Source organism: Nomascus leucogenys, chromosome 11 (assembly GCF_006542625.1).
Source record: "Nomascus leucogenys isolate Asia chromosome 11, Asia_NLE_v1, whole genome shotgun sequence".
NCBI classification, from domain to species: Eukaryota; Metazoa; Chordata; class Mammalia; order Primates; family Hylobatidae; genus Nomascus; species Nomascus leucogenys.
In genome coordinates, this window is record NC_044391.1 from 46765530 (window position 1) to 46788584 (window position 23055).

The 23055-nt window shown below is 43.1% G+C and overlaps 1 protein-coding gene across 3 annotated transcripts in view; it reads right to left on the reverse strand.

The window, feature by feature from the left end:
• TBC1D30 (TBC1 domain family member 30) overlaps window positions 1–23055 on the reverse strand; it is a 105179-nt gene that overhangs the window by 41021 nt on the left and 41103 nt on the right. The window contains exons 1-7 of one of the 3 annotated variants that reach the window (XM_003252717.4): window positions 15246–15987; window positions 12176–12237; window positions 11565–11630; window positions 9589–9714; window positions 7787–7972; window positions 3438–3606; window positions 1245–1413 (exon numbers count right to left, since the gene is read on the reverse strand). In XM_003252717.4, coding sequence (XP_003252765.1) covers window positions 1245–1413; window positions 3438–3606; window positions 7787–7972; window positions 9589–9714; window positions 11565–11630; window positions 12176–12237; window positions 15246–15399 — 932 coding nt within the window. In that variant the 5' untranslated portion in view covers window positions 15400–15987. Of the gene's footprint in view, window positions 1–1244; window positions 1414–3437; window positions 3607–7786; window positions 7973–9588; window positions 9715–11564; window positions 11631–12175; window positions 12238–15245; window positions 15988–23055 lie in introns of those variants that run through there. The other 2 variants (XM_030822295.1, XM_030822296.1) reach the window with 2 other exon arrangements.

Here is a 23055-nt window from a genome sequence, read left to right on the forward strand (position 1 = left end):
TATTTAAAAATACACACAATAATAATTTTTTAAGTCCCTGAATTGATAGTTGGTGGATCTTTCTTTTTTCTTCTTTTTTTTTTTTTTGGGACGGTGTCTCGCTCTGTCGTCCAGGCTGGAGTGCAGTGGCGCGATCTTGGCTCACTGCAAGCTCCGTCCCCTGGATTCACGCCATTCTCCTGCCTCAGCCTCCCGAGCAGCTGGGAATACAGGCATCCGGCACTACACCCGGCTAATTTTTTGTATATTTAGTAGAGATGGGGTTTCACCGTGTTAGTCAGGATGGTCTCGATCTCCTGACCTCGTGACCCACCCGCCTCAGCCTCCCAAAGTGCTGGGATTATAGGCGTGAGCTACTGTGCTCGGCCGATAGTTGGTGGATCTTTCTTTGCAGGATTGCTAAAAATGCCAGAAGTCTCCCAGGAAACAACTTACCATAAATACAAAGGCTAGTTAAAAGGTTTTTGAAACAAAACAGTGCCAGTGATTTACTAGTTTTGTGACATGTTGTCTGTGGGAACCCACTCGTCATTTATAGCTCCAGAAGAGAAACGGTAAAAACTTCACTGCTTCTTAACTATAAGTTTCATCCTAATGCTTCTTCCGTTACCCAAAAGGCACAATATTTATGTAGTAATCATAATATATCAAAGGTGAATGAAAAATACCCTATCTTTTTCAGCCCTGCTACTAGTAAAGAATAAAAGCAAAATCTATTTGGTAATATGTTTTGGCAGTAACAGATTCCAACAGAGAATTAATTCTTAATGAAAGGAAAGAAGTTCTATGTGTTCTACCAGGCTAGATACCTCGTTATCTCATTTGATTTTATCACAGCCCTGAAAGGCAGAACAAAATAAAGATTCATCAGTAATCCAAACTGTGATATTAACTAACAAATTCACCTACTCCCAACCAGATCTTTCAGTTTCTCTGCCACCTAAGTTCCTTTCCCTCTTCCCAACTAGTGTCCAAAGAGATGCTGACAAAGAGTGAACTAGCCAGGACACAAGCACTTGAGGAGGAGTGGGAGAATCTACAGGCCTAAAGGCATCTGCCCCCTTCTCCAAAATAGACTGCATGTGCCAGCAATGAGCCTGCTAAGATTTCAGGAGGCTAAAGCAATTTTAAAAGTTCACAACTTTCTCATTTCACTTAAATATTGATGCTTTACACATTAGAGCACAAAAACAGCTTAAGGCCCTCAACATCACAGAACACAGCAGAAGGTGGAAATCACTTACTCTCCTAATTTTGCCCAGATAGCCAGAGACACCCTTAGGATGATTTCTGAACCTTCAAAGAAGACTGAATCCCAGATCTTTAAAACGGTCTGATTAGGGAGGCATGTGGCAAAGAGAGTCAGAAACCACTGCATCGTGAAGACATTTGTAAGTGGGGGCTCGTATCCACCTGAAATAAAACAAACACATTCAATTCCTTCAGAAATGATAATTGGCAGCGTATGCAGATACCCTTTTCTTGTCTTCCATGTCCACTCAAATTTGTTACATTTCCTGACTGATTTCTTCATATTTCTAAACTCTTGTTCTATCTTTTTACTGCCATGTTTCTGGAAGAACACAGGTATGCTTAATAAATATGAACTTCGAAAAATATTTACAATACTTCAGAAATCTTAACCTAAAACTTACTTTGGCTCTACCTATTGTAGTGAGCTGAAAATTAAGCAGAAAGTTTTCCTCACCAAAAATAGAAGAAAAAGAAAGGACTTCAGCCTCTCAAAAGCAAAAGCCATCAGATTTTCACAATCATATAATGCCCACTTATATTCAAATGCTGCTTTGACAAGAATAAATTGCTCATTATAAATTATCTATCAACTTCTTAAGTTATACATAGTTCTCAGACCACAGTGGAGTTAAACTAGAAATCATTAACAGAAAGATAGCTGGCAAATCCCAAAATAGAGAATAAACATTACATTTAAAAATATTTCCAACTAAAGATCTGGGGTCCAGCAAATTTTGAAATTTCTGAATTTATTAAAAACATAGTACTCCCTCTTACTTTATGTGATCAGTATGTATTTTTATGAAATATAAATATTTAGATATTTACACTGATCCTCCCTTCAAATTACAGCCAATATATACAAGTACCTAAGTGTAAACAAAAAGATGTCTGTTTTCCTATATTCATTTTCTTCTTCCTTAGCTATGAACAACGGGAGTATCTTTGTTCAGAGACTAGAATCTGAGGTTGTTCCTCACAGCCAAGTGCAAGGCACTTGGGTAAAAACATGTAGCTCACTAAAGTTTGTCTGACTAGGGGACAGGGAAGATTGGCCTATCCAGAAGCATTATAAAATCCACACAGTTATACTGCAGAGCCAAGTTAAATGAGATTATTCAAATGGTTTAGAAGGAAATGCCTAGAGACACTCAGGTGTCTCTGGGTCCGTGGCCTGCTAGGAACCAGGCCACACAGCAGGAGGTGAGCAGCAAGCAAAACTTCATCTGTATTTACAGCCACTCCCCATTGTTTACCACCTGAGCTCTGCCTCCTGTTAGATCAGCAGCACCATTAGATTCTCATAGGAGCACAAGGCCTATTGTGAACTGTGCACGTGAGGGATCTAGGTTTTGCGCTCCTTATGAGAATCTAATGCCTGATGATCCATCACTTTCTCCCATCACCCCTAGTTGGGACCATCTAGTTGCAAGAAAACAAGTTCAGGGCTCCCACTGATCCTACATTACAGTGAGTTGTGTAATTACTTCATTATGTATTACAATGTAATAATAATAGAAATAAAGTACACAATAAATGTAATGTGCTTGAATCATCCTGAAACCATCCTCCAAACCCCGGTCTGTGGAAAAACTGTCTTCCCTGAAACTGGTCCCTGGTGCCAAAAAGGTTGGGGACCACTGGTTTGCAGGAAGTACAACAAACTCCTGACTATTCTGTACACACAGCCAGGGAAGTACAAGCAGTAGGTATGACAGCTATGAGCTCAGATACTTCCAAAAGCTGGATGATGCCCAATAGATGGCAGTGGCTCTTAGCTACTCTTTCATAATCTCAATGGTTCAGGTAAAACCAGTTTGTACTAAATTGTACCTGTAGCTCGGTTTTAAAGACTCCTACAGGTTTGGTGCCAGCTTAGAGCAGTTTAACTAGATAGTAAGATGTGTACGTGGTACTCCATCCAGAGTACATCATTTCAGTTGTTGATCTGGTACTAGTATTAGGTTCTTGACTGACTTCCTACTTATGACCAGTTAGAGGTTCAACATGTGGCCTTTTGTTATTTTCAGTTTTGTTTTCATTCTCTAAAAATCTATTTCATTACACCAAGCTCTTACAAAAATACCTGGAAATATATATTTCCATTCAATGTTTAGGCTCATTTGTACAGCAGAATCAGAGAAGACAAATATTTTCAGAGTTATAATAGCATTGAAACCTACCTCCACTTTCTTTGTTTGCAGTTCTCTGAAGAGTATCCAGGTGCTGAGATAATTCCGGCAGCTTCATTCTTAAAAGGTCTCTGAAGACAGCCATATCCACAGACAATGCCCGGAGATTATTAACAAAATAGCTTTCGGGAAGTACCTTATCAATAAGGTAAATCATAATCTAAAGAAAAAAAGATAAAGCTTAAGACTGCTTTGTAAAAACTGGGATCCCAACACGTCCTGAAGAGAAAATAAGTATTCAAATAGATAAAACGCTGTTAGCCAAAGCACACTATCCTTAAACGCATCAGTACCAAATGTTCCAGATTTACAAGGCTCTCCTACAGTCTGGCTAGGGAGCATGTGGCATAATCATCTAAGTAACTCAGACCCCAAGTCTGCTGCTGTGTGAAATTTCTAGATGGGTTGCTAGACCTGAGTTCAGCCCATAAGTAGCTGCGATTATGCAACCCTTAGCGTCATTCTGAGAAATCACAAAGCCCAAGCTTGTGCAGGAGCCAGCAGAGCCTCAGTATTGGCTCTTTGATGTCAGCACAGTTTTACAACCTCAATATGAAAACTAAGAGCAGGCCTATCATAAAACACCCCCACTGAAGCAGCTCTTAAGATTTACTCACCATCAACCTGGGCTATTAGAGCAACTCATGTTCGCTCTTTGTCCGCTTCCTGGGAAAACGCAACTATGCTTTGCTTGAACAAATAGTACTTTTCAGAATCTGTATTTCTTTCATAAGGTTGTTATAGAGGTTCTTCAAATTGCTATTTTAATTTTGATTTTTCTACTCGTATTACCTTTCCTAAAATGTCAAGAACCTCTAGAATGACCCAACCAAACACATATGAGCTCTATATGTCAATCCCTGGTTCTTTCCCACCAAACTCTTACCAACAAAAATACCTGGAACCATGTATTGCCATTCAATGTTTAGGCTCATTTGTACAGTGGAATCGGAGAAGTCAGATATTTTCAGTTATAATAGTATTGAATCACTACCTCTACTTTCTTTGTTTGCAGTTCTCTGAAGAGTATCCAGGTGTTAATTCAGGCGGCTTCATTCCTAAAAGGTCTGGCATGCTATGTACCTGACCCACTCCCTAAAAGACCAGCTCCTTTCCCCAAAGCACCAGAAAAACAAAATTAAGAACAAAATCATAACTGGCTCTATATACATAACAGGCTTTATGTTGATGGAAAAGTAGCTATCTCACATTTTGACATTCAAGATACTGTAAAACTCTATTTCCACCCCCTGCACACACACAAAAAAATCTCCCGCCCTGCCAAGGGCCCATTTTCCCCTCCTCCCCAGCTTATAATTTCTACTTTTCAGAGTCACAGTTTTGAACGAGTCAGTAGGGCAGGGGCATGATCTCGAGGAGGATCTTCTCCTTTGTTATAAGGTGGCCAGACCCAGAAGGCCTTAGCCTTCTTATGTTAGGATAAAATTTACCGGGTAAACGTAACATCATCTTGGAAATAAGAGCTCAGCAACAAGAAAGGAGTAAATTCTGTCTTTGCGGGAAGAGGAGGTTCTGGGAGGCAGCAGCTGATGAGGAGAGCAAGTTTCAGCATGGTGGAGTACCCTTGCAGGAACCTAGCACTCTATGGATCAGGATTAGAGGAATTTACAGGATCATGAATACAGACATAAAGGACGTACACTGACAACTGTTGTATTTTTCATCTAAGGATAAGATATGTAGTGCCGAGAAAGATATTTGGTTTTTATTGAGAAATTATGATCCCTCAAAATTACATGAAAACAAGCAAAAAAAATTCTTCAATTATCATACTAATTCCTGTGATAGTGAAATTCTCTATCTGAAGGCATCTCAATGTCTGATGTGAAGACATAGAGCCAGCTCACTCAAACCAGCCACCACTGTATTTCCAAGGTCAAATCTTAGATCAAAAAAAAAAAAAAAAAAAGCCAGGCACGGTGGCTCATGCCTGTAATCCCAGCACTTTGGGAGACTGAGGCAGGAGGACCACCTGAGGTCAGGAGTTTGAGACCAGCCTGGCCAACATGGTGAAACCCCATCTCTACTAAAAATACAAAAATTCACTGGGCGTGGTGGTGTGTACCTGTAATCCCAGCTACTCGGGAGGCTGAGGCAGGAGAATTGCTTGAACCTGGAAGGTGGAGGTTGCAGTGAGCCAAGATCATGCCACTGCACTCTAGCCTGGGTGACAGAGCAAGACTCTATCTCAGAAAAAAAAAAAAAAAAGATTTGGCTAAATAATGGGAGAGCTCTGAATTTTTAACAAAAAGTTAAAAATAAAAGATTTGCTAAGTAAAAACTTAAGTGCTAAATAGCAGGAAAAATGGTTCACCTATTTCTAATAAACTATATGTTTCCCTAGTAATTATGACTTGTAGAGGCCATGCCGGAAAAACAGACATCCAATATTTTCCTCGACATCAGAAGTGTTTCTTCATGAAGCCAACCTTCCTCTGCATATTAAATGTCTAAACACAAGATCTACACACTCTTAAAGGATGATGGCATCATCTCATTGCATAGAGTTCATTTTCATGGGGGCTGAAATATTCAGTTTCTCATCTTTATCTAATCCATATTTTTATGTGAGTTTTTAATTTCTAGTTTCTCAAGTATTACTGAGCCCTTTTATAATTTGATTGGCATGTACATTTCCTTCCCTGAACATCTCCATCCGACCCCCTAACTTGATTCACTTATTCCAATTGCTCTAGAAAACAATTCCCATTTTATCGTCATACCAATTCCATCTGAAAAAAAAAAAACTGACGAAAGCTGATAGACTGAGTAAACAAAATTGCTTCTTAATAAAAAACATCTTAAAGTCATGTATTTGTCACTGCCTCCCTCCCTCTCCTACCCTTGCCTTTTTGATGAACAAGTAACTTCAAAGCTGCTTCCTTAAATACATCAATGGAAAAAGTGAGAGGTTGAATACAGATTTAGATCATGTCAGGCTGGATTTATAACTAGTCCACCATCATATGTATAAAACCAAGAGGAACATTTGTTTATTTTTCCACATCACATTAATCAGTGATTGACAGTATCAATAAGGTATTCACCATAGTCAAATACAAGTTGTTGGGAGTGGGGTTGCGGCGGGGGCGGTTCTTGACATGAAGACTAAGTATCTATCTCATACATCACAAAGCATTGCAATCAAGAGCAGTTTAAAGGTTCAAATATGAATTAGTAACCCCACATTGCCTTAAGCAAATAGGCATTAGCCTCCACATTTAAAATGCTTCATTTCTCATAAGCACTCTATTTCTGGTGACTCACTGACACACATGCAAACCAATAAGCTTAAATCACTAGTGCCCCATCTCAATATGTTTTTAAAATTTGTTTTAACTAATAAAGGTCCTAGGCATCAAAGATTAAAAGATATTAATGTAAGTCAATTCCATAATGCTTCTCCATGCAAACACCTTCCTTAGACACTCACTCTCAGCCCAACTCCTCCATATCTTGCTCCAAATATGAAAGAGTAAAGCAACTCAATAAGGCAATCCAATCAAAATTAAGCATAACTAGCGTGGGAGGCAGTTCTAACATGACCCCTAAGTCACACCCTTGTATGAGCCCTTCCCCTTGACTATGAGCTGAACCTGGTGACTGGCTTCTAAAGAACAGAATATGGAAATACAGTGGGATGTCACTTCTGATGTTTGGCTACAAATCTGTAACTTAAACTCTTTTGACTCACTCACTATCTTTTACTCTCTTGTTCACTTTGGGGGTGCCAGCCACTGGGTCGAGAGATGGAGAGGCCACATGGCAAGGAACTATAAAAGGCCTCCAGTCAACAGCCAGCAAGGAACCGGGGCCTCAGTCCAACAGCCTGTGAGGAATTAAATCTTGCCAACAACCACATAAACAAACTTGAAAGCCAATGCCCACCCCCAATTGAGCCTTCAGATGAGATTGCAACACCAACCAACAGTTTAACCGCGACAGTGATGTGTCCTTGAGGCAGTTAGGCTGTGTCTAGATTTCTGATGCAAAGAAACTGTAAGATAATATGTTTGCTGTTTTAAGCAGTTAATTTGTTGAACAGCAATGAATAATTAATACAATTAATATTTAACTTGCTTTAAAAATATGATGTCTTATAAATGAGACTAAACACATAATCATTTGCCTCATAGTTGGCAGCTGCATGAATCTGTCACTTGACATGGCTCTAACCTGGAGGAAATGCTATCATAGGTCATTACAAAGGTGTGGCAAACACCTTGGAAAAGGATGAGACATCAAGGAAGAGAGATTATAGTTCCAATTTCTCACTCTCAGAAGAATGTCTGTTGCCTTTGTCAGAGCCTGCTACTCACTTTCAGGGCATCCCCTTCATTGCCTTCCATCACTTCCAGAATTAGTGCAGCCAGGATGTTAAAGCCTTGGCAGTACCCAACAGTTTTGTTCCATCGGGCATAGGCCAGTAGCACCCGCTTCAACACAACCCTGTCCTGCTCAGCCTCCTGGCCACAGTAAGAACTACAGCCTGTGCGGTGAAGGTCCTAAATGGAAGGGAAACAATATTTTCAAAAATAACTCCTAATATTCTTTCCAAAAAAAACCTTATTTTTTTGACTCAGTAAACAGAGTCAAACTATCAACATAAATTTTATTTTTAAAAAATGTGTATGTTTTTATACATATGAGTCAAAATGCATTTTCAGCTTTCTTTTTCATAATATTTTGTAATATGCTGTTTAAGAGAGATTTGCAAGAGGAATTTCAGTCAGGCAAATTTTCAACTTAAAATGTTTCCAGGATTACCACAAAAAGTAGCTCAGAATTAACAATAATTACATTATAATTTCATATAAATTGATAGTTTGTTTTAATAATATTTCTCAGGTAAAACAATAGTCATCACAATACATGTATGATTGAGGCTAACATTCTTCCTTTCTACAAATAAAGTATAATATTTAGCTATCAAAACTCTAAATAACATAAAGGAGTGAAATCAAAATAGCAAAAAATGTGATTATAGAGAGAAAAATCATTCTATTCAAATTATTTTATGAATGTATGTAAGACAGAAATATTTGCTATGCTTTAATGAAGGCAATATCTATAATTTAATTACTAAGCAGGAACTACAATTTTCAAGAGCTGAAATCATTAACTGACACAGCATTCACTTCCATGAGAAAACAAAAGATACTCTTAATAAGATGATTGTTAAAAAAGGTGCATTGCCTTAATTCACCAGTTAGACAAAAAGGAAATATTTCAAATATGAGATACTTCATCTCTGTGAAACATATTCTAAAATTCCAAATATATAGCTTAAATGTGAATAATGCAAAGGCTTTTTAGTACACAATGTAAAATTGCATAACTTTTTTAGCATTTGTCTGAAACCAAGTTAGAACAGAAAGTAGCTCATTTTAGTTAGTACTTCCTCCTTAAAAAAAATCTCCAAATATGCCAAAACATTAGCCATCTTGAGGTGGCCAAAATTTGGATGAAACAACTTTCCTTTTAAAACCCCAGCTTAGTATCACACTGTAATGTACTCATACAAAATCAAAAACCATGTGCTAGAGCCTTATGTAAGAGGATAATACTGGGATCAAACAGAATCAGTATCCTTGGCTTTTAGCACCAGGCTCTGTTCAACTGTAATAACCCAGGTAAGCAAGCCACAACTGCCTACATAGCTGGCTTGAACCCACAAGGTGGTTGGAAGTAGACCCTACCTGTGAACCTGTCTTTAGAAACTGGCAGTTAAGAAACTATCAAAGACTCTAATAAGAACCAAATGATTCTCATATGAAATATACTTAACTAACTTTTTCAATCAGTGACTTTTATATAAAAATCCAGTTGGCATCATTGACCCATGACAAAGTGTCCTTCCTATAGTGTGAGGAAGATTAATAAGTTGAATATGAATGAAAGCTCATTTGCAAACATTTTCTTCTTACTGGTAACATTTAAATTTACGCAGACAACACATTGTCAAGGTTCTCCATGAAAAAGCTAATGATATGAGAAGGCAGAAAATATACAGACATTCAAACCAGAAGGCAGAGATCATTTGATCCTCTGTCCAAAAAGCAACTGGCTCTTAGAGTCTTTCTTCTATATTAGGATGACAGGCCAAGTTCAGGGGCATTACCTTGACTATCTGAATTCCCATGGAGTCATCATCAGGATTACTCCTTTCATTGAAAGTGAAGCGCATGGTTTTGTCCCAGTCAATGGCTATACTGTGCAAATAATGATCTGCCAAGGTCAACCAAACCTAAAATATTACATAGACAAAGGAGAATGCCAAAGTAGAATACATAACTTCACCTTTATTAGAAAGTAGTTATTGCATTCGACAAGAAAATGGGAAGTGTCCCTAGACCAGCTATCACTCGTAAGTAGAAATCTAAAAGAGCCTCACTGAAATGTTTGCTGTACTGATTTGCGCCATTTAGGGCCTTTCATTTACTCTTTCAATAAATATTTTTTGAGTTCCCACTAGGTGTCAAGCAGCAATCCAGGCATTAGGGATACTGTTAGAAAGACAAACCAAGAAGATTTTCAAATTGTATTTCTGTTCATTGAATAACCTGTATAATCTCATAAGCTTGTTTTACTTAGCTCTGTATTGCTCTCCACACTTGGGCAAGAGCCATCTGGTCACTCATGGTGAATGGGGCTTTTTTTCACCATGGAGTGGCCTCTGCCTTTAAACCATCCCCTCACACACATACACAAAACTGACAGATGGGCTCCCATAATGAGTAAGTTTTTAAAAAGAGCCACTGGATATTTTTACTCTTTGATTATCTTATCCAGAAAATCTGTTTCTGAAAGTTATATTTCATAATGTCATTTTTATGAATATTTTGAGGAACCCTCAATTTTCAAATTCTATTAGGCTTATAAATTAATATCCTAAGTGTGTATTTCAAGTTTTGGTATTTAAACATGATTTAGCAGGAATAAACATTGATTTATATATCCAGCCAGACTTCTCTCCTAACCTCAGAAGCATATATCCAAATGCTCACTTGATACCTTCAAATTAGATATCTAATAGGCATCTCAACCTTAACAGATCCAAAACCAATCACTTATTCCACCACCTACCCTACCTACATGTACAGACACACACACACCTCACCTACTCCTCCCATCTGAGTAAACAGTAATTCTACCTCCTAATCACTCAGGCCAAAATCTTGAAGTCATCTTTGACATCCCTTTTATACCTTATATTCAATCCAATAGGAATTCATGTGAGCTCAGCCTTAAAATATATCTAGAATTTCCATCTCCACTACCACAATCCTGATGCATCTGTTGCCTGAGCTACTGCAAGCCTCCTACTGGTCTCCCTACTTCAGCCCTTGTCTCTCATATTCTCAAGTCAGTGCCCAGAGTAGCCCATTCATAATAAAAGTCAGATCATGTCACTCCCCTGCTCAAAACTTCCCAGTGCTTCCTATCTCACACTGAGCAAAAGCCCAAGACCTATGGTAGCCTACCAGGTTCTCCACGATCTGCCACCCCCTCAGCCCACCACATTACCTCTATGACCCCCTCACCTATTGCTTCCCCCTTTGTTCACTGTGCCCCAGCCCCGCCCCACCCCATCTTTGCTTGAATACAACCCAGATGCAAGATGCTCCCGCCTGAGGGCTGAGGGTGCTTGTGCTGGCTGTTCCCTCTGCCTGGAGTATCTCCTCCCAGGTAGTTGCATGGCTGGCTTCTCACCTCCTTCAGGGGCCTACTCGAATGTCACCTCGCTATTTAAAATTCCACCTCCTTACCCCTTTTCTCCTAAACGCTCTTTATTTCTCTCTACACTTTATTTTTATCCATGGCACTTATTACCATCTGACATACTTTATATTTTATTCATTGTAAGCTCCATGAGGACAAAAAACTTTGGTCTGTTTTGTTTTTTTCCACTGCTGTATCCCCAGAACCTAGAACGTTACTTGGCACAGAATAATCAATAAATATTTACTGCAGGAATGAATAATCAAGACAGGTTTTCAAGTAACTAAACCTAGAATATATTTTTTGACATTCCAGAGGCTTTAAAGAAGGGCAGTGATGATCCTTCTGTATTCTAGCCCTATGAGTCCTCCTTACCTTTTTCCTCCATTCCTTTGGTATTCCTGTGGATAGCCTGGCAACTGCCTTGAGAGCATCGTACCACTAGGAACAAAGAAGAAATCCCAAGAGGTGATCACAGTGACCTACATAAGCACTTTGCAATCTTTTTCCCATCTTGACATTCATAGAATGTGTTGAAATTTGCACAGCACAATGGGGTAAACAGTCAAAGCTTCTTTCAGACAGAAGAGATCAGTCCATGGCTATTACTGTGCTGCGTCCCACCCCTTGGGCACCCTTAAAACATCTGTGACCCCTTTGCAGTACAGACAAAATGGTTGGGAAGCTCTGGTTAATAAGCCAAAATATATATTACGGGGTTCAGAATAATAGACATTATGGTACAGGTGTGAAATTTATTCATTTAAAAATTTTTCACACATGTACCATTAACAGAAAGTGCAAAATTTGCCATTGCAAATATAAACCCAGGCCACTTGTAGCTCAAAAGCTACTTCACCTGAAATATTTTTGAAGTGACTCGTCTTCACATTCATATCAAAGAATGTTATTTCCACTTTGAGAATATATCTCAATGTGCCCTGTTGGTACCCCCAAAAGAAGAGTGTTTTCAAAACCAAAGTTACCTGCTGAAAACCATTTTGACCTAAAGATGGCTCAAGAGTGAATTTCAACTTGGTATCAACTCCTGAAACAAAAATACATAAATAGATGTTATTTTTGGAGACTATAAAAAGTTATATCAAAAATACTAGTAAAAGCTTGATTCTACTGAATCATCACAAATTTTTTTTATTATACTTTAGGTTTTAGGGTACATGTGCACAATGTGCAGGTTTGTTACATATGTATCCATGTGCTGTGTTGGTGTGCTGCACCCATTAACTCGTCATTTAGCATTAGGTATATCTCCTAATGCTGTCCCTCCCCCCTACCCCCAACCCACAACAGTCCCCGGAGAGTGATGTTCCCCTTCCTGTGTCCATGACAAATTTTTTTAAAGTATGTATCTTTACTAAATTTTAGTCAATTTTGCCAAAAGGTAAGCATATTGATTCTTAAAATAGGAAAATACCCTACAGCAATAGAATGTGCCTTATTACCTATGATGGTGATTTACATAGATGCCTGGAGTACCACAAAAACAAAAACAAAAACAAAAAATGACACCACACGCTTGGAGTCACACAGTCCTCCATTCGACTTGGTTCCTAGACTGAAACAATTTATCTAACCTATCTCAGTCTCAATTCCTTTCCTTCTTTTTAAGAGATAGAGTCTCAATATATCACCCAGGCTGAAGTATAGTGGCTATTCACAGGCACAATCATAGCACAATGCAGCCTTGAATTCCTGGGCTTAAGCAATCCTCCCACCTCAGCCTCCCGAATAGCTGGGATTATAGGCACGTGCCACCACACACAGCTAATTTTTGTATTTTTTGTAGAACAGGGTTTCATCATGTTGGTCAGGCTGGTCTGAAACTCCTGATCTCAAGTGATCCACCTGCCTCAGCCTCCTAAAGTGCTAGGATTACAGACATGAGCCACAGCACCTGGCCCCATTTTTTAAAGGAATTATTGCCCAAAAGTTCAAGGACCAAGAAATGCCAAATACTATCAATAACATTAAGTTTTACAAATTTAAAAGTCAAATGATGGCATTTTTGTTTCTAAGATTATTGACTGCAGATTAGGTGTACTAAAAACTTCTCCACAACTTCCACTTCTTAGGGGTTGGTATGAATAGGAGCAATCTTCAGAATTTATGAAATAATAGTAAGTAATCAAGTAGACTGGTCTTTTTAAAAATATATATATACACGGAGTCAAGAAGCTGGAAAGAGATGTATCTGATTTTTGCCAGCCCATATCAGTATGCAGGTGTTCATGGAACCCTGGAAGAGCGCTGTAAATGCATGAGTTGGGTCCTAGGTTTCCAAAGTAAGCTGTGGCAGAGAATCCCAGGCATCCAATCAATGCCTTGATATTTCTTTTTAAAGCTTCAGGGCCATAACCATACTCTGCCTGGATAGATAAGTTTTTTTTTTCTCCGAAGGAATATTAAGTACCACATGGATCTGCCTCTCTCTCTGAGGTGCTTTAAACGAAGTCCTGCCCAAACGTAGAATGGTGATAACAATGGCCACAGACTCGAGTGTTTCCAGCCCAGCGCACACTTTAAGGCACGCTGAAGCAAGTGAGGTTGCTGTCCAGACCCGAGGTGCTGAATGGAGGAATGTATAATCATGACGTTTGCTTGATAACAAAGACCAGGAAATTTGGTCCCGCGCTGACTTATTCTTGCCGCACTACAAGGATTCCCTGTATGTCTGATCAATATGCTCTTCTGACTTTTCCGGGGCACCGCTGGGCATCATGCCAATTGCCTTCTCATAGTGAAACCCAGCAGGGGTTAGTTGGCCAAAACCACAACTATCCTCTCATGATTAAAAATGAGCAAGAGGATTTAACTGAAATTGATTCGCCGCCTGCATGCAAAAGCTTAAACCAGGTCAATTTCACCCCCCTTTTCTTCTAACAGAATACGGGCAGAGAGAAGGTTTATGTTTCATCTGAGAATCACAGCTATTCCGGATTCAGAAATACAAAACACTTACTTTTAACGTGGGAAGGAGACTTAAAAGAAAAAAAAAAGAGGTAAAGGAAGATGGTGAATAAATACTACAGCCTCTGCAACTAGACACTTCCTAGGGGAGAAAAACAAAGAAACCACGAGGTTGGGAAAGGCAGCGCCGCATCCCACCCTTTGGGACTCGGCACCTCGATTCTCCTGCGGCTCTACAGCAGGTCCCTAAGGCGCTGGCGCTGGGGGGCGGGGGCCGGGGACCGCGAACCCGCCTGGAACGCATCCCAGCCGGTGCCACTCCAGGGAACAGGTGAGCGCCAAGCACCAGTGAGAGTATAGCCAACTCCCTCTGCGGCCACTCCTTGCCAGAAACCTCCGTGCCCAGGAGCCCGCGCTAGGGCCAGGCTCTTAAAATCCCGGGGAGGGATGCCGGGTGATGGAGCCGACGCGGAGTTATGCAGCCTGGAGAAGCAGGGATGGGTAAACACAGGCTGACAGCGGGAAGGGCCTTGCCTAGCACGACCAGGCTCGTTCCCGGACCTCACCTATGAAAAGGATCTCCTGCTGCTCCCCACTTGTACTCACAAATTACAGGCTCCAGTTCGAGCTGACCCCGGCACTCACGCTGAAGGGACTCTTGGGAAAATAACACCCGGTTTTGCCTTTGCAGCCACTGTCTTCCCCCTCCGACCTCCAGTGTCAAACCTGTGCCTCTCTCCGCCCCGATACACCTCTCGCAAGGTCTGGCTTCCTGCAAGCCTGGAACACAATAGGTGGTGCGGCCTCTGAGGGCCCGGGCAGCCAGCCGCACTTCCCCGCCACGCGGAGAAAGCCGAGCGCATAGGCCGCAGGGTGGGGGTCCGCTGGCAGAGGGTGGAAGCAGCGGGTTCTCCGCGCCTGGGGAGGCCGCTGCCCCGCCCAGGCCCCCGTCTACCCTCTACCCTTCCAGACCGATCGCACCCTGCAGGTGCCAACGCGGTGCCTAGCACCAGGTGGCATGTGGACTTTCCCCAGAGCTCCCTGGCCTAGACGGAGTCAGGCTAGACAGAAGCGCGGGCAGCCCCGGCGCTACTTTCCAGCGCCCCATCTGCAGCCCTGGGTCCTCACCCGGCTCCAGGGTGCAGAGCAGCCGGGGCGCGGTCCGGGAAATGCAGCTGCGCTTCTTGAGCACATTGCTCAGGATGGTGCCCACGCCGCCGCCCTGCCGCTTCAGGCATCTCCCCCCGCGCCTCAGAGACCCGGTCAGCTTGTCCTGCCGCATTCGAGAGCGCCCCGGGCTCTGGCACGGCCACCGTCCGTCTCGGTCCCTGCTACCCCACTGGCTGAGCGGCAGAGCTCTCGGAGCTGGGTGAGTGTCTGCGGCTGACCGGCCCCTGGGAGCAGGGAGTGCACGGCCGGCCAGTGCTGGAGGGTCACGGGGACTTGCGGGGCACCGCGGGAGCCGCCGAGCGCAGGGAAGCCAGCAGGCATCTGCAGTGCGGAGCCTGCAAGGCTGAGGCAGGAGATCGCTCAAGGCGGGGAGGGCGGGAGCGAGCGAGCGAGCGAGCAAACGAGCGCGCGGGAGACGGAGGCTGCGTGCCCGCCCCCAATCCCGGCACCGCCGTGCGCAGGCGGGGCGGCCCCAGCTCCCCCGCTCCCAGAAGCGCCAGAGACAGGGAGCCGGTGGGCGCGCAACTGCGTTCGGGGACCAAAAGCAGAAACAGAGATGTCCGTGCTTCTCCCAAGATCTGGGAGGAACAGAGGGAGCACCAAGGGGCGCCAGTCTCAGGGGCAGAACACCCGTGAGGGCAAGCGTCCTCTCCCACTTCCAAGCAGTCTCAGAAGGGGCCGTGACCCAACCGCAGGCAGCGAGGCACACGCTTCAGCCCGAATTGCGTTGAATTATTTCCTGGCAAATTAGAGAGGCGCGGAGAAAATGAAGGAAAAAAACTGTTTGTTTCTTTTAGAAAAATGGGCTTCCAGAAAAAAAGTGTTCTCTTTTCAAGCAGTATTTAAAAGTAATGTTCCTCATCTCTCCAGCCAGACTTAAGTAGTTCTGAACTATTGCCCATCATTATGGTTTAAAAAAAAAAAGTCATTCTCAAACGGCAATATTCACCAACAGACTATTTACCATTAAAATGGATGAAAGAGACTTCCCTTCCCCTTCCCTTCCCTCTCCTTTACTGTCCTTTCCTTTCCTTCCCTTCTTCCCTCTGTTGCCCGGGCTGGAGTATAGTCGGCAGGCTGCAGACTCCCTGCCTCCGGCTCCGGTGATTCTCCTGCCTCGGCCTGCGGGCTGCCTGGGATTGCGGGCGCGCGCCACCACCCCTGCCTGGTTTTTGTCCTTTGGCTGGAGGCACGGTTTCGCCATGTTGGCCAGGCTGCTCTCCAGCTCCTGACCTCGAGTGGTCTGCCCGCCTCGGCCTCCCGAGGTGCTGGGACTGCAGACGGAGTCTCGCTCACTTGGTGCTCGGTGTTGCCCGGGCTGGAGTGCGGTGGCGTGGTCTTGGCTCGCTGCAGCCTCCGCCTCCCAGCCGCCTGCCTTGGCCTCCCAGGGTGCTGGGATTGCAGCCTCTGCCCGGCCGCGCCGCCCCGTCTGGGAGTTGAGGAGCGCCTCTGCCCAGCCGCCACCCCGTCTAAGAAGTGAGGAGCGTCTCTGCCTGGCCGCCCATCGTCTGGGATGTGAGGTGCGCCTCTGCCCGGCCGCCCCGTCTGGGAAGTGAGGAGCGCCTCTGCCCGGCCGCCCCGTCTGGGAAGAAGTGCCCGGCCGCCCCGTCTGGGAAGTGAGGAGCGCCTCTGCCCAGCCACCCATGATCTGGGATGTGAGGAGCGCCTCTGCCCGGCCGCCCCGTCTGGGAAGTGAGGAGCGCCTCTGCCAGGCCGCCCCGTCTGGGAAGTGAGGAGCGCCTCTGCCAGGCCGCCCATCGTCTGGGAAGTGAGGAGCGCCTCTGCCCGGCCGCCCCGTCTGGGAAGTGAGGAGCGTCTCTGCCCGGCCGCCCCGTCTGGGAAGTGAGGAGAGCCTCTGCCCAGCCGCCCATCGTCTGGGAAGTGAGGAGCGCCTCTGCCCGGCCACCACCCAGTCTGGGATGTGAGGAGCGCCTCTGCCCAGCCGCCACCCCGTCTGGGAAGTGAGGAGCACCTCTGCCCGGCCACCACCCCGTCTGGGATGTGAGGAGCGCCTCTGCCCGGCCGCCACCCCGTCTGGGAAGTGAGGAGCGCCTCTGCCTGGCAGCCCCATCTGGGAAGTGAGGAGCGTCTCTGCCCGGCCCCCCCGTCTGGGAAGTGAGGAGCGCCTCTGCCTGGCCGCCCCGTCTGGGAAGTGAGGAGCGCCTCTGCCTGGCCGCTCTGTCTGGGAGGTCTACCACGGAGGCCAGACACAATGTGGGGGCTGGACGTGGTGGCTCACGCCTGTAGTCCCATCACCCTGGGAGGCCGAGGCGGGTTGATCACTTGAGGCTAGGAGTTCGAGACCAGCCTGGCCAACATGGCGAAACATATGAAAAATACAATAGACAAACCAATCAACTCACCCAGCGACAACAAAACAGGTCTACCCTGGAGTCATACTCTAATTTTTTCTATTTTCCTCCCTTTCTGATCCTTTATCCCACTTGCTTTTTCTTCCTCTTCCTTCTCCTTCGTCAAATAGAGGATTGAGTTATTATCATTGATCCATACAAAGTCCCTCTCTCATTTATTTTCTTTAATTCCCACCCCCATTTCTATTCCCCATCTTCCCATGTGCAACCCTCCTAATATGTTTGATACGTATCTTTTTGTTTGTATGTATTTTTAGAAAATGTTTATTGTTTTGTGTGCAAAAAATTAAAAAAACAAAAACAAAAACAAACAAATAAATAAAAATAAATAAATAAAATGGATGAAAGAAAGGGTATGGGGGGGATATAAAGATATTTGTGTTTGCTAATATTTATAAAAAGAAACACTAGATGGATAAACCAAAAACAAATTAGAAAACTTGTATAGGAGAAGGAACATTGTGGAGGAGACAAGAATGGAAAACTGAGTGCTCTCTTGATGTGCCTCCTGTAGTTTTGGCTCTGGAATAATACTATATTAATAATATTAACAAATTAAATGTTTAAAAAACCAGGATGATGGAGCAGCATGCCTACAGTCCCAGCTACTTGGCAGGCTGAGGTGGGAAAATTGCTTAGCCCCAAGAGTTTGAGGCCAGCTTGGGCAACATAGCAAGACCCCCATCTCTTAAAAAGACATAAAAATAAAAATAAATTTTGAAAATACATAAAATAGTCTGGGCACGGTGGCTCACACCTGTAATCCTAGCACTTTGGGAGGTCAAGGCAGGAGGATGTCTTGAAACCAGGAGCTCAAAGCTGCAGTGAGCTATGATTGCACCCCTGCATTCTAGCCTAAGCAACAGACCTAGTCCCTGACTATAAATGAATAAATTATTTTTAAATTGTAAAAGAAAACCCTAACAATTGAAAATTAATGGAAACAAGTCAACCTAATGGACTATCCCACTGATAGCATAAGAACACAGAAAAAAATAATTCTCTCTCTTAAGTTGACATAGAACACAATATTATGACTGTACATCAACAGTGGTACATATTCCCAGAGCAAATAAAACTGCAAAGAAATCTTACATTTCACTCAGTAGTATTCTTGTTATTAATAATATTCATATTTCTTAAATTCTCATATCCACTACAGGATAAAGCAAATAAATAATTATGCTAACATCAAATGGAGTCAAGATGTTTTCAGTGTAATAGAAAATATGTGTACAACCAAAGTAGTTCAGTTTTCTTTAAAATATTACAATTATATATTTATATGGGAAACACTAGTATAAACTCATTTTTTTTTCTTTTCAAAAAAATACATACATTCATTGAATAGGTTTAGAAGTAAGGACAACTCAGCAGCAAGGAACACCCCCAGCACCCAGGTTATGGTCTCTAAAAACCATTCCCCACTCAAAGGAACTAAGGCTTCTTTGAGGAGTGACTGATTCCAGGTTTGGGTCAGAAAAAGTACAAGATGACCTGAAACATTTTGATGACCTCAAAAAGAAAGGAAGTGTTTCACAATTAATGGGGTCAAGTCAAAAGGACACAAAAGTCACATAAATAGGCTCCTTCCTATTGACCAAAGATGAAACAATTTGAACTTGAAAAACAATGGCTTAGCCTGGACAACATGGCAAACCTCCATCTCTACAAAAAAAAAAAAAAAAAAAGGCTACAAAAATTAGCTGGGCATGATGGCACACACCTGTAGGCCCAGCTACTCAGGAGGCTGAGGTGGGAGGATCACCTGAGGCCAGGGAGGCCAAGGCTTCAATGAGCCACTATCGCACCACTGCACTCCAGCCTGGGTAACAGGGAGACCCTGCCTCAGAAGTAAAAACAAAAACAAAAAGCAATTGCTGGGTCAGGTGCTGTGGCTCAGGTCTGTAATCCCAGTGCTTTGGGAGGCCAAGGTGGGACAATCACTTGAGGCCAGTAGTTCGAGACTAGTCTGGGCAAAATAGCAAGACCCTGTTTCTGCAAAAATAAAATAACTTAGCCAGGTGTGGTAGTGTATGCCTGTAGTCCTAGCTACTTGAGAGGCTGAGGCAGGAGGATCGCTTGAACCCAGGAATTCAAGGTTATAGTGAGCTATCATGGGCCACTGCACTCCAGCCTGGGTGACAGAGCAAGACCCAGTATCAAAAGAAAAAAAAATGGCTGCTATTGATTGAAAAAATATTGAATATTTTTAAATGCCTTCATAAAGATAGCCTAAACAAGCCAGAAAAAGAAGACATTCCTATGACGCTTCCCAGAATTTGAGGACAATGTCAGAAATGGTGCAACCCTAAGAATTAGCTGTATGAGAATCTATTAAAAATGAGATGAGCCATCTGCAAAAGTAAAGCAGGCTAATAAAGGACACGCAAGCTATTCAGTTGTAGCTGCCTGGCAGAGGTAAAGATGCTTTCAAAAGGACAGTACTCTTTGAAAAGGCATCACTTTAGAAAATGAAGTCACTGTTTAACCTGGTCATGACTAATTGCTTGGCTTAGATTTCCCAACCTTTTGCTGCAAGCTCCAGTACAGAAATTTATCCTCCAACAACCATCAACTTTTTACAGTTTTGGTACATGTTTATATCCTTCAGCTTTGTATCAATTTTAATAAGACACTCATTGGCTGTTGCAGCCTATCTCAGTTGTACTGAGAACCATAGGAAGAGGTCTGATGCTTCCCTTTGACCAGTTTTTTAGAGAGCAAAATATACCCTGGGGCTGAAGATGGTGATGAATACCCAAAGTCAAAGAGAGGGAACTGGCAGGAGAGGGAAAATCCAGGAGGACAAGTTGGTAACTGCATGCACAGTCTCGTCTTCCAGACCTCTCATATGCTCAAACCTTAGAGGGTTTTGTGTTCTATTTTAACAAGAGAGGCTATTCATGCTCGGTTTCCATCACTAGGCAAGCCAAGAGGACAAGCAATCAGCTCTGTTCTACAACACTGTCTTTGGAGTGGAGAGGAGGACGTCCTGCCCCTGGGGCTGTGACATATGCCACTCAGACCATCCAACTCCCTTTGGCTCTGACGTCATGCTCACCAAGCAAACTTTGGATTGTCATTTGATTTCCCACATAGACTCTGCTGCAGCACAGAGAATATACTGACCAGTTAATAGCAGTCAATACCCCTGAGTTCACTCAGCAGTCGGTAACCTGAAGATACCAAATTTCCAGACTGCCAAAGCTGACATGTAGACTCTAGGCTGTCAACTCACCCATGTGTCATGACTGATAAAAAGACCTCTCTTTAGATTCTCCTTTACTTATAATACTTTTCTTACTAGTAGTGACAGAAGCTTGTTTGCTTGCAAAAGGAACATTCAATTTCACCTCTTTTAGATCTATTACGAGGAAAATCTAACTCTGTTTTTAAAATAAAATTTAAGAGTTTCTGCTATGATGTCAATGAACAGCAAAGGAATTAGATAATATTATTTTGTTTACATTGGAGAGGAAAGTCAGGACTGCCAACTTTTATAGCAAACAGATAATTAAATGAGCACTAAAACATAATACTCTAAAAGCAGTGATGGCCCAAGCCTAGTATTATGTTGATTGTGTGACTCACAGTTTTTTATTTCATGTCTGGAATATTGTTTTCCAAACATGAAAGATGTCATCTAAAGTCAACTTACAGAGAACTCAAGCCAGCATGGACTTTGCCTGAGAATCTCAGGAGCCAGGCCAATTTACCATTATTCTTTACTAATCAAGCTTTACCAATCAAATAATAGTGAATTCACATTTGGGCAAATTATGCACTGCCACAGTCTACAATGGTTATGACTTATGCTGAATTTAGGGGAAGGAAGGCTCAATGAACACTTCACATTGGATGAGATAATGTTATTTGGGTTGCTAAAGAAAATGAAGGCTTTGAGGAAATGCCCTGAATGTCTCAGAGCTAATAACCTGAGGACATCCCCCACAGATGTGAGCTCCCAGGCTGAAACAAAAAAAGTATGGACCATTCCGCATCCCTGCATCTTCAGGCTTACGTGCTGGGAATGCGGTTTCCTTGAGAGCTAACTTTTCCTTTAATGGGAGAAGGGGGAAGAAGTCAGTAAGAAAAGAAAGCCCATGGACACAGGAAGGGGAACATCACACTCCGGGGACTGTTGTGGGGTGGGGGGAGGGGGAGGGACAGCATTAGGAGATATACCTAATGCTAAATGACGAGTTAATGGGTGCGGCACACCAACATGGCACATGGATATATATGTAACAAACCTGCACATTGTGCACCTGTACCCTAAAACTTAAAGTATAATAATAATAAAAAAAAGAAAGAAAAAAGAAAAGAAAGCCCAACACAAGGAATAAAAACTATGTCCCAAGGGGCTTCCAGAAGGGGAAGTGGGTCTGAGACTTGTGATTTCCTAATGCTGCTATTTTTTTGTTTAACAGTAAAGTCTTAAAATAAAAAGGGCCTACGTGCTTATCTTCAGGGACTGACAATTACCAAGAGAAAAGGCCCTGGAAGCCTGCTATGAGGAGAGAGAGACCACAGGGAGCCAGCCTGCTCTGGGGAAGTGGGCCTGGAACTCATCTGTACAGCTGCGGAGTTCCCTGGCAGGTGCTGATGCACACACAAGCTGAGCGTCAGAGGAGATCTCATCAGACCACCAGATCTAGTGCTGTCTCCCACTGGGCAGGAGATGGGGACATTTTGCACCTGTGATAATAAAAAGAGTGGAGGTCTGGTGGCATAAAAGCCACTCTTCCTCCTCTCTCTTCATCCCACAATTTTTGAACGTGTGTGAACAGCTCCTGAATAGTGAAAGTGGCATCTGCTAACCAGACAAGATCTGTGGCCTTTTCCACAAGAAGTTAACACTTTCCTCAGACCTACTAAAGTAGGGACTTAACAAGTAGTTCCTTCAAGGCCAAGTGCAGTGGCTCACGCCTATGATCTCAGCACTTCGGGAGGCTGACCAGCCTGGCCAACATGGTGGAACCCCATCTCTACTAAAAATACAAAAAGTAGCTGGGTGTGGTGGTACACACCTGTAATCCCAGCTACTTGGGAGGCTGAGGCAGGAGAATCGCTTGAACCTGGGAGGCAGAGCTTGCAGTGAGCCAAGATCATGCCACTGCACTCCAGCCTGGGTGACAGAGCCTTGAGACTCCATTACAAAAAAAAAAAAGTAGTTCCTTCAACTCATTATCCAAGACAGAGTCCACACACTATGAGCATCGTAACAGTTTCCCCCTCATGACAGAGATGAAGGGGCAGGGCAGCAGGAGGAAATTGAGGGAGAGGAAAAAAACTTTACAATTATTTGACAGATCACATTACCTACATGGGACATTTTCTATTTATATGATTTTCTTATCTTAGTCATAAAAATAATTTCTCTATTTAAATAC